Genomic DNA, 13868 nt, shown 5'->3' on the forward strand with positions numbered 1-13868 from the left:
TAACTAAGCTCTTCAGAAAAAACTCATGGTTTCTTAGAAGTTATCTGTCTTTTCCTATTTCCCAGAATATTTAAGATATTTGACTATGTCATTAGCCAAGAGCTAGTTTCAGCTGTCGCTTAAATCTTCTGAGGTGGATGTTAAGAGGAAAGAGTGTTCTCCAGAAAACATATTTTTCCTTCTTTGYTTCTGGCATGTATTCTCTTGCCCTCTTTCATGACAGCTTATTCACTGCCTGTTTATAGTGAAGAGGGATCAAATTGTTTAAAAAATAAATATATACTTTGAAAAAGGATCAAAAGTTTAAACTTTCAAGACAAGGGCCCACAGATGCTGCTGGAGCAGGCTCCTGCATACTGCTCTGTGCTAGCTGGCTGCTTTCCTGGGCACAGCCCCAGTGGTGCCTGGTGCAGTCACCCAAGGGCCCACCAGTACCCCTGAGCTTGCAGGGCTGGGGCATGCTTTTATTCTTCCACAGACACAGTGGGGCTCTGCAGCTTGTTTGAATCACAGCGTTGATAACTGGTGAGTCAGTGAGTTTCCTACAAGAGTGTGTTGGAAACATAATATGCTGGTGCAAAGGTTCGTATTAAATAGTGTTCAGCGCTGGAACATGCATGCAGATTGAAGCTGGCCTCTGCCAGACTCCATAGCTGTGAATGATTTTTCCAAAAGAGGTGATACCCGGAGCAGGGAAAATATCCTCAGCCTGGTGAGAGAAGAAGGCAGATAAAAGCCCTGCCAGAAATGAGACTCTGGCAAGTCAGTAATGCCCAGAGATACTGTGGAGCCTCCACCCTGGGAGACAGTCAAAGCCTCACTGGACAAGGCTCAGAGCAAACAGGTCCAGCTGTGAATTTGGACCTCAGCTTGAAGCTGGTCCTGCTTTGAGTGGGGTTTCAAACCAGAGGCCTCCAGAGGTCCCTTCCCACCTAAATTATTGTATTATTCTAGGAGGTAGGGGCAGCAGGAGGAGGAAGCCCTAAGCAACACCTTACTCTGTATTTGCAAGCCCTGAATTCAAGTTGCTGAAACAGCTCATTCTGAAGCAAATTTTCCATTTGGGCTGTGTTGGGCCCCCCGTGTCTTCCACAGGAAAACACAATGGTGTTTTTATAGTACAGAATAGTCTGTAGTCAGCAGACTCCTCCTAGGAGATCCAGGAAAGGTGACTGGAAAAAGCTTACTGTTTAAGCACAGCCCCGCTAGCTCTGAAGCGATCAGTGGGAAACAGTATGAAATAACAGAGTGTTTTGTAAAACAGTCCAGAGCTGTTACCCACCYAGCAGAGTGCGGGGTCTCTTCCGCTGGCATCAATCTGACCCAAAACCCAGAAGGAAGCTTGCAGCTATGTGGCAGGACGGGCAAGGGAAATGGGAGAGCTGTGTTCTGCTCTGGGGTCAGGCAAAGCAGTCGTTGCATTGTGCGAAAGCTCAGCTGGGCAGCTGTAGTGCCAGTATGTCCAGTATGGGCCCTGGCTGGGGACTCACACCAACCATGTGGTCTGTGGTGTTTCTGGCTCAGTACAACTCTGGCCAAGTCATGTTCTTGAGCCATGTGAAACCATTCTTTCTGTTTGTCCTTGCTGCCTCTATCTTTGTGCAATTATTTCCTTTTCAATTATGCTTCAACAGCACACTTTTGAAGCCAATATTTTCTCATAGCTAGCTATTCACCCTCTAGTAAGCTGTATTTCCCTGTACAGTTAGCTTCAGATGCTCCTCTTAGAGCCCTAAACAGTGCCAACATTGCAGGTAATTTCATTGGCTTCTAAACTCTTCTTTTAGTGGTCATGCTCATGAAAAAACTCTTCTTTCAAAAGCTGTATGTTTTGATACTATATTTCACAGGGTTGTCATAGTTTCAGAGAGCAAAGGGTTTAAGCAGCCTTTGAAGTCTAAAAGTGCTGCTCCTTGTTCAGGCTGTTCTAGGAAAGCATTGCAATAGCCATTGAGTATGACAACTGAGAACAGGTTTTATTCCTCTCAGAAGAAGTTAGTGTTTCTGCAGGTACTGGTCAAGATTTTCAGAAGCAAAAACTAGATGCAATGGCCTTATCTGCTCCAAGGTGGTCAGTCAGGCTCCCTTGAATAATGGGGATGACACCAAAACTATGACATTTTTAAAGTAAGTGGGGGACAGATATCCATCGTGCTGGGGACTTATGGGTTTACTAGCCAAGCTTTTCTTCAGAGCTGTGAGAGCTGAAAACTGCAGTTCTCAGTCACAAAATTCTCAGGCCTGTGGCTTCAAGAAAAAAAGAAAAAGCAAACACAAACCCAAATACCCAGACTTCCAATAAAATCAGCACAGCTAACAACAGTGATTCCTGTTGTAGTTACTGTCAGTGATTCTGATAGTGCCAATACTATATTTGACATCAGAAAAAAGAGTTTTCAATTTTAAAAGGAAAGAATAGCTCAAAGAAATGGGTATGAATGGCAGCTGTGTGGAGTTTCAGATATTAAACCATCAGGCTTCTCATTTAGGTATCTAAATATAAATTTAAGAATGTAACTTTAGATTCTTGGGTTCAGATTYGGGTTCAGTTAAATCTAAGTCTGGGTGCCTGGTGTATCTGTTGGGTCTGCACCTCTGTTCACYGGACATTAAAGCAGACAAATGGATGAAGATAAAATTTAGGCTCACGGTACTATATTTTAAAATCTGGAGAAATATGAATGGCAGAAGAGGCTTTTAATCTCTTTAAACACCCATGAAACCACCCCTTCCGAGTGCAGTGTTTGAGCACCTTTACTGATATGTATCCTGGTGACAAATACGCGTGTGCTTCAGGAACCAGTACCCTGTTAGTGTCAAAATAATTTCTTGCAGCTCACAGACAACAGTGAAAAGGTCTTTTTAGGGTAAATGGTAGAAACTGCTGTTATCTATTACTTCCCTTTCTCCTGAACCCGCATTACTCCTAAGGTTATCCTAGGTATGGATCAAAACTTCCCAACGCTGGAAGGCCTGCAGAACTTGGTAGGCAGCAGTTGGTATTCATTTATTCTCAAAGAGCCTCTAAAGTAATTTCCAGTGACATACTGTCTGGATAACAAATTTATTTTTAGTTTCATTCTGTTTTTTTCTTCTTAGTCTCTTTCTCTTCCTCCTTCTTCCCCACTACCCCCTTCCCTTCATTCCTGCCCATCCCCATCCCCAACCCTGTTAATGAATTCTTCAGGCATGCACCAATGTAATGTTTTGTTGGGCAATTATAGCTACTGGAGTATAAGGAATAGAAGAGTCTGGAAAAGCTATAGCAAGAAAATACATATTAAATGTGCTTGAATTTGATCTGAGATGCATTTTCAGTTTCCTCAGAGGCAACATGTTTTTGGTTTTATCCAGGAGACACTAAAAAAAATAATTAAACTATTTCTATAAGCTGATGTTTTCATTGGCTATAGCTGTGTGCCCTTATTCTGCACTAAACAAAGTCATGGCTTTGCCTTGGTAACAGATTTGACACTGTTGTGTTTCATCTGCAAAACAGCGATTCTTTGTCCATATCTGGAAAACTGATGCACAAAACACAGCATCCTTCTGGCAAGGAGAAGCTCTCCTGCAATCTTAGCAATAGCTTGAAGAATGCTGCAGCTCTCTAGGGCTGTGCTTCCCCTTCCCTTCCCTTCCCTTCCCTTCCCTGCCCTGCCCTGCCCTGCCCTGCCCTGCCCTGCCCTGCCCTCCCTGCCTGACCTGCCCTCCCAGCCCTGCCTACCCTGCCCTGCCTTGTCCTGCTCCCTTCCCCATCCTTTGCAGTTTCGAGAAGGGTTTGCTCTGAGGATCTGGGGGTGTTTATACCTCTTCCTTGTTCCCACAGTATAACCTTGTGTGCAGCAATGCCTGGATGCTAGATCTAACGCAGGCTATCCTAAATCTGGGATTTCTGGCTGGTGCATTCACTCTAGGCTACGCTGCAGACAGGTAAAGTATAAGCGCTACTGTCCTTCAACTCTTGTGGAGACTGAATCACTTGTAGCGTGACTTGCAATAAGTGCGCATGAGCACTTTGGAGGTTTAATTCACTCTGGATAAACATCCCTTGTTAATGAAACAAGGACGCGAGGCAACGGGCACAAACTGAAACACAGACGCTTCCATCTGAACATGAGGAAAAACTTTTTCACTGTGAGGGTGACAGAGCACTGGAACAGGTTGCCCAGAGAGGTTGTGGAGTCTCCTTCTCTGGAGATATTCAAAACSCACCTGGATGCARTCCTGTGCAATGTGCTCTAGGTGACCCTGCTTGAGCAGGGGGGTTGGACTAGATGATCTCCAGAGGTCCCTTCCAACCTCAGCGATTCTGTGATTCTGTGATTCTGTGAAACCCAGCTAATGTAATCTTCACTTCCTTTTGGGCTGGAAACTACGTGTGATGGTACTTCCTGATCTTGTTTGGACTTTAAAAAGTCGTGAAAAGAATCTTTCTTGTGGTTTCCAGTATTTTCTGTGCACATCTGGACCTAGGAAGGGCAGAAGGACACAGAAATGAAAAGGAAGCATTCAGAGGAGTTTTCTGGATTGGTATTTACTGGAGGACCTTTAACAGGGGCCATTGATGAAGAAAGCAGCTACTTGGGGAAAGAAGGAAGGAGCTCAGTATGGTAACTCTCTCCGTTCAGACACTGGCCTCATGTGCTGACCACCAAGGTCATAGCTCCAGTCAGTCTTTCACTTTGTTAGAGTTGGATGAATATCAGTGAAAAAATGTGGGTGATATTCAGCCCTGAGCTGAGGACTTGCCCCAGAACAAGGAATGCCAATAAGATCTACCTGCCCTTAGAATAAAGGAGGGAGCCTGATTTGTGCTTTGCATTGATCATTAATGGTAGGCAACCTATGCAATGCCTGAGAGCACCACCGGCAATTTCACTGATAGAGCATATTTCTTCAGTCCTTAAAATATGTCCTTTTTGCCTGTTTTATTTTTATTTGGTATATGTAGTAGTGATAATAATAACATCTTAAAGTATGATTTCTTTGGAGGCAAGAATGCTTGCAGAATTACCTAGAATGTCATCTCAGATAACAAATTTTGAGCTAGCAAACAAAAATACTTGCAGGAAAAGCTTGATTTTTCTAAGGGTTATAGTCATCTGCTGGAGGTAAAAGAGATCTCATGACACTGGTTAACTTAAAACATCGCAGCTCAGTGTCTGGCTGGACAGTTGTAATACTAGTACCTCAAGACTGTGTAAGATTAGAAATATTACAACTACTTATTAAAATAAAATAATATCTCTAAGGGTACGTATGCATTAAGCATAATATAAGTACAATATAATGATGTCATATGTGATAGCACTTGGGAAATGTACTGCATTAGATGCTTGTGTTCTTGAGAGCTGGAAGAGCTGAACTGATTCAAAATATTCTGATTTTTTGTCCCATAAAAATTATTCACATGAACCTTTTGAAAAGAATGAACAAAAAATATTCTCTCAAATACTTTTTGGCAAGATAAACAACTACAACAGTTTTCACAGTCTCTTCTGAACAGCAGAAAGAAGTTTAATCAAAATGGAAACTGTAGTTTTGTTCCAAAGACACTTTGCTATGAAGATTTATGGAAGGATTTGGATTTTTTTTTCAGACTTAGGGTTTATCTTGGGCACACCTATTAAWAATGGCTCTGTTTGCTGGAAAATGAGACTCATGAATACCTAAAGCAGATTTAAAAACCAGGTGGTCTTAAGCCTAAACAAAACACTGGAAAATTAGATAAAGTAATTAAAGAAGAAATGGCTTACCCTCACAGAGCTGACTGGAATTCCAGTTGATTAATTTGTGAAAACAGAAATCTCCAACAAAAGTTGCCCTTGTTTCAACTTCATCAAAATTCTAAACTGTAACATTTGTGCTGTTAGTTTAGCTGCAAAAAAGAATAAAAAATTGTTTTCTAAATAAAAGGGGGCCTGTCCTCATCATCAGTTTTAAAATTAGTGAGATAAAGGCAGTGATAATTACCACAGAGAAAACAGTCCCATATCCTAAAAGCCAAGACTACAAAGTTTTGGGCAGCCTCCCTTTGGAGCAAGGTAGATCTCAAAAAGGCACTTTTGAATCTAGCATTGAAATGAGATGCCAGGAAAAAAGCCTTCTTTGTGGCCCTTAATAATTTTCACTTTCTTTCCCTTTTTCAACAGATATGGCAGAATCCTCATTTATCTCCTCTCCTGCCTTGGGGTTGGGATATGTGGTATCATAGTTGCATTCGCRCCAAACTTTACTGTATTTTTGATCTTCCGTTTTCTCCAAGGTGTGTTTAGCAAGGGAACCTGGATGACCTGCTATGTGATCGGTGAGAGCTGTTACTTTCTTTCTTTTCTTGTTAGGGAAAGTGAAGGGTGGTGAACAAGGTGTCTGGCTTTGTCTGTTCTTGAAAATAAATTTTTCCTGTAACAAAGTGCTGACCCTGAGATTGGCAGGCAATGAGCAACCCAAGGCCATCCTATTTAATGCTTTTATTCTCCAAGACAAGGTGGTTGCATGCAAATTGTCACTTGACACGATCCCTGGTCGGGGCTAATGCCTGAACCAAATCTTTGGGGAAACGCCTGTTGGCCTGTGTCTGAACCACGCCAGCAGCCCTTCCAGCAGCTAAACAGTATAGGCAGTAGAGTTTCTCTCCTTGGCAATATTTGCTAATTTACTAGTAACGAGGTGGCTTCTTAGCATGGCAGCAAATGTGAACTTTCCACAATATTCACTACTGCTACAAGATGGAAATGACCAGCAGTGTATATGCCTGCTTGAATTTGTTGGATTCCATGGAGAGGAGTGAGGACTGAGGAAGGACTAACAAGAATGAACTGTCTTTCAGAACTATCTAAATTCTCCTTTGACACCCCCTTCCCTCTGCCAGTACATGAACATGCCTGTGTGCAGCTGGCCGTAGGCAGTACAGTAACAATGCAACATTTTCTGTTGATACTAAATGAAGTCTTTTATGGGTGTCTAATCTATGGACCTGGATGGGGAGGGACAGGGTACTTATAGAAAAAATATAAATAATTACAAGGTGGAGAAGCAGAATGTGTGTATATAAAGGTTTCCTTATTATATAGAGATTAACACATTGGACAAAATCTACTGAGCAAGCCAGGAATCAAACAGGATACCCTAACAGGGACTTTGCTTATTTTGGCAGAGTCTGAACGACTTCCACAGGTCGTCACAGGAGTTAACTGCATTTCTTCATGGAGAGAACAGACACTTGGATGACTGTGCCTCATTCTTTAGCAGGGAGGCTTTGCTTAGTGCCAGACTGGACATATTGTACACCAGGATCCATATTAGGATTATCATTTCCTGAAAAGGGAAAGGGAAGGAAAGCTTTTTTTATAAATTGTGTCAAATCAGCAGAGATCCAGACTCTTTGATAGGTGATGTAGTCATGGCCCAGTGAGGGCGAACCCCTCATAACAAGCTTACTTTTCATGAGAAAAGGGTGTTGTTAAGACATCTTGAATGACTGCCAGGTTCAGAAAGGGAAACTTTCCAATTCCTTTCTGGAGCATGAGGTGGCATGGTGTTAAGGAGGACATCCTCCTAAAGAGGACATATCAGATTTACTTAAAAAGAAGATCAATCCTTCAATAACGTGCAACAATCCAAAACACAGTGATAACATTATTATGTAGTGAAGAAATTTGGATCATCTCTGTAGTCTGTGAGGGCTGCAATGCTTTTAAATTGCTGGATATAGTAGGTGAGCGAGAACACTACTGGAACCAGGCATAAGCAGTTACAGTGAAATTCAGGAATACTGTAGTGACCTACATGCAAACTTGTTTCATCAAGACTCCTGTCTAGCCCTGTCACTATCTAAATCCCAGAAACACTTTAGTTTTCTGGGCAAAGTTTCACTGCTGAGCAGCTCAGGTCCAGGGTCTGGGGAGATGGTACACAATCTGTTTTCCCCCACACTTACAAGCATATGTCATAATTTTAAATTAAGGAGAGACCTGAATACAGATCTTATCCTAAAACTTCAGCAAGTGCTGTAACTGCCAGAATATTTTGTGACAGACCAATTGTTTCCTTAAAATAGCCAAGTTTCAAAAGAAAGGAAGGCTTCTTTCTTCATTTTATAGTACACATTTTACCTATCTTTAGGAAAAGGTTCAAAGATAAGACCTCCTGAGGGAAAGTGTATTTCTGCAGCCCTAAGCAAGGTGTCTAAAATCTTGGAGAGGGAAAGGGCATACGGCTCTGTGCACAGTCCTGCTCCATGGGCGCACTCTTCTGACTCCTCTTCTGAGACACCTAACTCTTGGCATGCATAAGGGAGACAGTGTGGTGGTCATTTTGGGGGCTGAGTGGCAAAAGGTTAGCGGATACTATGTCTAAATCCTTTCATGGACCTACTCCTATGTCCTGGGACCACACAGAGTGTCCTAACATCTTTTAAGAGGAACATACAAATCATTGCTTTGGCTGCACAGGGGCATGGCTACTGTAATACACCTCCCCAGCTACCGATCTGGGCTTTGGCATGACCAGTCACCCCAAGAATCTCTCTGGAATTTATGTTCAACCCACGTCTTCCCAGGCCAACACTGAAGCAGTTGCCTTTGGGCAATAAGGTTACCTGGGTGAAGTGCAGACATGATGAGCAGTCAATGAAAATAGTGGCACTGCCAGCTGAAATGAACCGCTGTTGCTTGTAAAATTGTGTTTCCTCTAGTAAAATTTTTTAAAATGGTTTCTGTGTATTAGAAACCAAGGTAAAACCCTCTGCTTGACAGTGACTTGACATTGCCAGGCTAGATATCAGTGACAGGTTTGAAACAAACCAAAGGAGGCACTGCTTCATGCTTCAGCTATGGATCTCATGGCCATGGGATATTGCTTGAAATATGGGTTTGCATGAGTTTCAGAAGTTAGACACATTCACAAATTAAAAAAATCCAACAAGAGATTAAAAATGGCTGTGTTTGTACTAGTAAATAAAACAGGCTGGGAACCATTCCTTGGCCCTCAAGGCAACCAGCATGGTATGGCGAAACTCTTTTCCCAGCAGAAGCCTTGTCCAAATTACCTGCTAGGAGCAGCCCTGTCCTGGGTGATCCCCTGGTCTGAAGCACGGGCCAAAACTGTGCCAGGGACAGTGATAACAATTTACCAAAGCTCTGGCTCAGGAAGTTTCTGTATTACAGACCGAAGGAGAGTAGGTGAGTGGATGGGGAAGTACTACTCATGCTTGCCCTGGCCAGCCTCTGTGAAATGCTTATACTGCTTTAGGCAAGACAATGGACTAGATAGACTTGTGATCTGATACAGGACTATTGTTCCTTTTGTTTCTACAGCTGATATTTTTCCTTTCAGTAAGTTTTCTTTCTGTATTGTTTATTTTGGCTTTCTATCTGTTCAGTGACGGAGATCGTTGGTTCTGACCAGCGGATCATTGGGATTGTGATACAGATGTTCTTCACCCTGGGAATTATGATTCTCCCTGGAATTGCATATTGGGTTCCCAACTGGCAGGGTATCCAGCTGGCCATTTCACTGCCCAACTTCCTTTTCCTGCTCTACTACTGGTAACATTGCAGTCATTGCTGTTATTATTATTTATTGACAGTGCTATTATAGCACCTTGAGACCCCAGCTGTGGACCTGAGTCTCCACTGTGCAAAATGGTGTAGATTAGCAAGAAGATACTTATGTTCTTGTTGATTTTGTCATTTAATTTTTAACTGTTTTAAGTGAATCACAGACACATGTTACTTTTATTTTTCTGCCCAGGGTCTGCCTCTCGCAACAGCTGGGTTGGTACTTCACAGAACTCTGCTCTGCTCCTGCTTAGCCCAGAGCAGTCTGCTGACCTGTGTGACTTTCCCAAAGTTTTTTTTGCATCAGCCATGGACTTCACCTTTACCTTTAATTGCACGCTCAATTCAAGCCTGGATTTGCCCCACAGGTTCCATTAGTTGGGGGCACTATGGCTAATGAGGAAGCAGAGCACTGTGTCTCGATGACCATCCCAATGGGGTGCAGCCATCCTGTGGGCTGAATCCAAAGAAGCTAAGCCACATGTCTTCCTACACATTGTACTGTTTCCTTGCACAATGCCTGTCATGCATTTTTAAATTGTGAGTCATCTTAATCATAGGCTCAGTATACACCAAAGCACCAATCAATAGTAGTGCTAAGGGTTCCGTTTATAAAATATATTTACATTTGAGCATGTGTGTGTATATCTTGTAATGATACAGCTAGAAGTTTTCTGGCCAGCCTATTCAAGTGCTACATGTGTTCACTGTTGACTTTCATTAGTTCTTTGCTGTTTTGCAGGAATCATCCTATTTGCTTGTCAGATATTGTACTTTTCACTTCCACTGTGCAGATATAATAGTTAGACTTCTTATTCTTCAGCTTTGCAGAATATTGATATAGCCTATTTTCTCATTTCTTGACCACAAGAATGAAATATTTTACAGAGCAAGTTGGAGACTGACTAGAAAAGGCAGTCCACAAAAGAGTTTCTGTCTCCCCAAAACTGTAAAATCAGTGCCTTGGGTATAAAAACAGGCAAAGGGCAAAGGACTTTGGTTTTCTGATGAAGTTAATGGGCAAAACCCCTATTAATGTCTTCTGTGTTCTTACAGGGCAGTTCCTGAATCTCCACGCTGGCTCCTGACACGCAAAAAGGGGGAGAAGGCATTAAAAATCATGCATGACATTGCAAAACACAATGGGAAATATCTCTCACCACATTACTCAGAGGTACTATCATCTGTTTAAGCTATTTTTTTTTTCTGAACTCTCTTAAACTTTTGAACATTCAGTTCTGTGAAGAAGCATTCTCTTTGCATGATGGGTAACCCTCTTGAAGTGTCGCTTCAGAGTGAGATTGTCTGTCCCATATCAACTTTGTTAATTGCAAGTGGATAAAAATGAATTGACTGGAAAGGCGTGGGCTGAAAAGCAGATTTTGCAAAACAATATATCAAGTCTTTCCTTGCAACACTTTCTTAAAGACTTATAGGACATATCTGAAACTAGTGTGAGGGCCAGTAGCTGCAGTTAGAACTCACAGAGCGAGTGGAGGCAGCAGGACTTGCTTCCCACGACTCTTTTACTAGAACTTCCTTCTACATCCCAAAGCAAAGATCTAGTAGAAAATCTGAATTTAAATATAAATTTTCTGCCATCCTAAAAGGGGGAAAAATATGCCCTAAAATTCAAAATAGGTAATGCACTGTCTGAGATCACTATTTACAAAATAGGAGAATATATCTTAGAACTGCAGTCCTTTGCCAAGTGGTCTTGACAGAGCTGAAAGGACTGATGCATTTCAGACAACACTGTCCTGTCATTACAGCACTTTCCGTGGTCTTGTTCTGTGTCTGGTAGCACTGCCTGCCTTTAGACTATATTTGGTCAGATGGTCAAATGATAGCAACAGATGTGGGTGGGATGACTTTTTCTTAACAAACTAGCTCTGAAGCCCAAATGCTAATAATTATTTGAAGTAAGGAAAGCACCTGCAAATTACCAGCAGACTGCAGTGCAGAGGTAGCATACYGAAAACATTAAGAGTATTTCAGAAAGACTGTTATTTTCATATTGAAAAGAAACTGCTTATGGAAAATGTCTTCTTATCAGTACAATGCATATACATATGTCTTTACATATATAAAAATATAATTAACATGTGTGACTTCTACATAGATTTTCACTGAGGCTAAAGGTAATGACTTTGGGATGGCAATGTTTGGAGAGGACTGATGTGTCCCACCGTGTCACGAAGGGACAGCATGACATGTGTGCTTTGTAAAGAGTGGTTGGCAACTTGGGGTCTCACAGGTTGATATCTTCCCTAGTTCTTTAGCAAGGGACAACCTGGGAATTTAACCCAGCTCATCTGAAAAAGTGGAAAGCTGTACCAAAATCCTGCACTGTAATTCTGGATGAAACCCAAGCAGTAAAGACTGGCACTCTGTTCTTTCAACATGGGATAGCTTTTCTCAAATACGCATGATTTTATTTATCTGGTAAGAAGCAGAATTCCTAAATCAGTCTACCAGCCTAAGCAGCTCTGCTTATTCAAGACCATTCCTGCTATAAAATTAGTCCTTGCATGAAGTACACACAGAAGGAGGTGCATGGCAACAGAAGAAATATAGAAATGGCCAGGAATTGGTATAAATCAACTGATTTATACCAATATTCCTTTACCTTTGCACTTTATTAAGTGTATGTTAATAACAGTTAATGACAGTTTTGACAATTTAAAGATCACACAACATGTTACATAGAGAAGCTGGGCCCTAACTTATGTTATACCTCTTAGGATATATGAATTTATGTTATACCTCTTGGGATATATGACTCTGGGCTAATGATTTTGTAAAGTCAAAACTAGACATATGAACAGAGATGAGTATGCTGAAATAAACATTTCCAGTGCCAGCTGCTTTACTCATATGCAATCTGTTTTACTGCCATACTGTTGCTGCAGTGGAGTTTCTCTGAATATTATGTTGCTCAAGGGAGCAGGCAAAGGTTAATGATGAGGAGAGGGACTGTCAGCGAAGAAGTTGTATATAACTTTCTTTGCCAAGAAACAGGATATACAAGATTTGATTGTGGTAGATTAGTGAAGCAATATGATGGAAGGGGTTTTTATGAGCTGTAAGAGGCTAGGCCAGCAATTAGTGAACCATTTACCAATGAACACCAAGGCGTCTCTGTGGTATGAACCAAGCTTAGGAAAGCTCACCTTCAGATCTCACCTTCAGCTGTCCCACAAAACAGAATGAGCTTTGCCAGCCCCACTAGAATAGCATCTTAGGCTAGGAGGACAGCAGACTGAAACCATCAAGAGAGAAACAAACTGAAAAGACTGACTGAAGAGGGAGAAYAGAGTAACTCTGTTCATTGTTCTTGCCTGGGACAGATAGGCAAATGGGAGTCTTCTGTCCTGRTCGGTGTTACCTGGTGCTGTGTGTGGCCCGAGACACGTAAGGGGATCGCTGTGTTGCCGCCCGTCTCCCTTCACACTCAGCCCTGCATTCCTCGACCTGCTTCCCTACACTAAATATCAGCATTTTCAAAGTCTCATGTTGGAGCAGACACTTGTGTCTTTCCCTACTTCTTTTTTTTAAAGTCACTTTTGTTTTTTTCCAGAAATTTCCCTGCTAGTGACCTTAAGCCATTCACAGCTGCAGCTTATTAACCTCCTCCACACATCCAGATCCATGCTGGATCTATTCCTGGGACCTTTCCAATATACAAAGTCTGTCATCCTTGGTGCTGTGCCCAGAGGAGAGAGAACACCTCCAAGAAGTGTGTTAGTAGGGGATCAAGTGTATGTCTCACATTAACTGACGTCAGAATTGCTTTTACATAACTACCTCCAGAATTTCAAGCAAAGCGGTGCATGTGTAGAGAGACAGGGAGAAGTGAGAGACGTTGTCCGTCAATGCATTTGGCTAGGACTTTCAAACATATCTGTAACAACTGCACTGGCCATGTCCCTTATGTGGCTCTGCATGTAACAGCCCTGCATTTTTATTGGCACACAGAAACCACAGCTGACCTTTGCATAAAAACAGATAAACTTTTTCTTCTTTTGCTCTGTGACATGGGTACAGTTCAGCTCTGTCCAGAACCCATTAAATGTATTGCAAATTGTAACACTCTTTTTTCCAGTTGCTCATAATTATCCTGGCATGTATTTTTTCAAGCAATTTTCTTCATTTTTAGTCTCTGTCTAAAAGGGGAATGGGCTGTGGCCAGCTGAGTAAGAACTATTTCTTGAGTGGGTCATGAAACAAAATAAAACCTCTCCTTATACATATATACTTATAGTATATATATATAAACTTACATACCTATATATTACATGGATGGAT

At 41.8% G+C, this 13868-nt stretch overlaps 1 protein-coding gene across 9 annotated transcripts in view; it reads left to right on the forward strand.

Annotated features, from left to right (window-relative positions):
* SLC22A3 (solute carrier family 22 member 3) overlaps positions 1-13868 on the forward strand; it is a 68923-nt gene that overhangs the window by 40711 nt on the left and 14344 nt on the right. For all 9 annotated transcript variants that reach the window (XM_026066453.1, XM_026066444.1, XM_026066449.1 and 6 more), the window contains 4 exons: positions 3827-3930; positions 6153-6307; positions 9383-9548; positions 10617-10734. In XM_026066453.1, the coding sequence (XP_025922238.1) occupies positions 3827-3930; positions 6153-6307; positions 9383-9548; positions 10617-10734 (543 nt within the window). The remainder of the gene's footprint in view (positions 1-3826; positions 3931-6152; positions 6308-9382; positions 9549-10616; positions 10735-13868) is intronic.

Source organism: Apteryx rowi, unplaced genomic scaffold (genome assembly GCF_003343035.1).
Source record: "Apteryx rowi isolate R43461 unplaced genomic scaffold, aptRow1 scaffold_241, whole genome shotgun sequence".
NCBI classification, from domain to species: domain Eukaryota; kingdom Metazoa; phylum Chordata; class Aves; order Apterygiformes; family Apterygidae; genus Apteryx; species Apteryx rowi.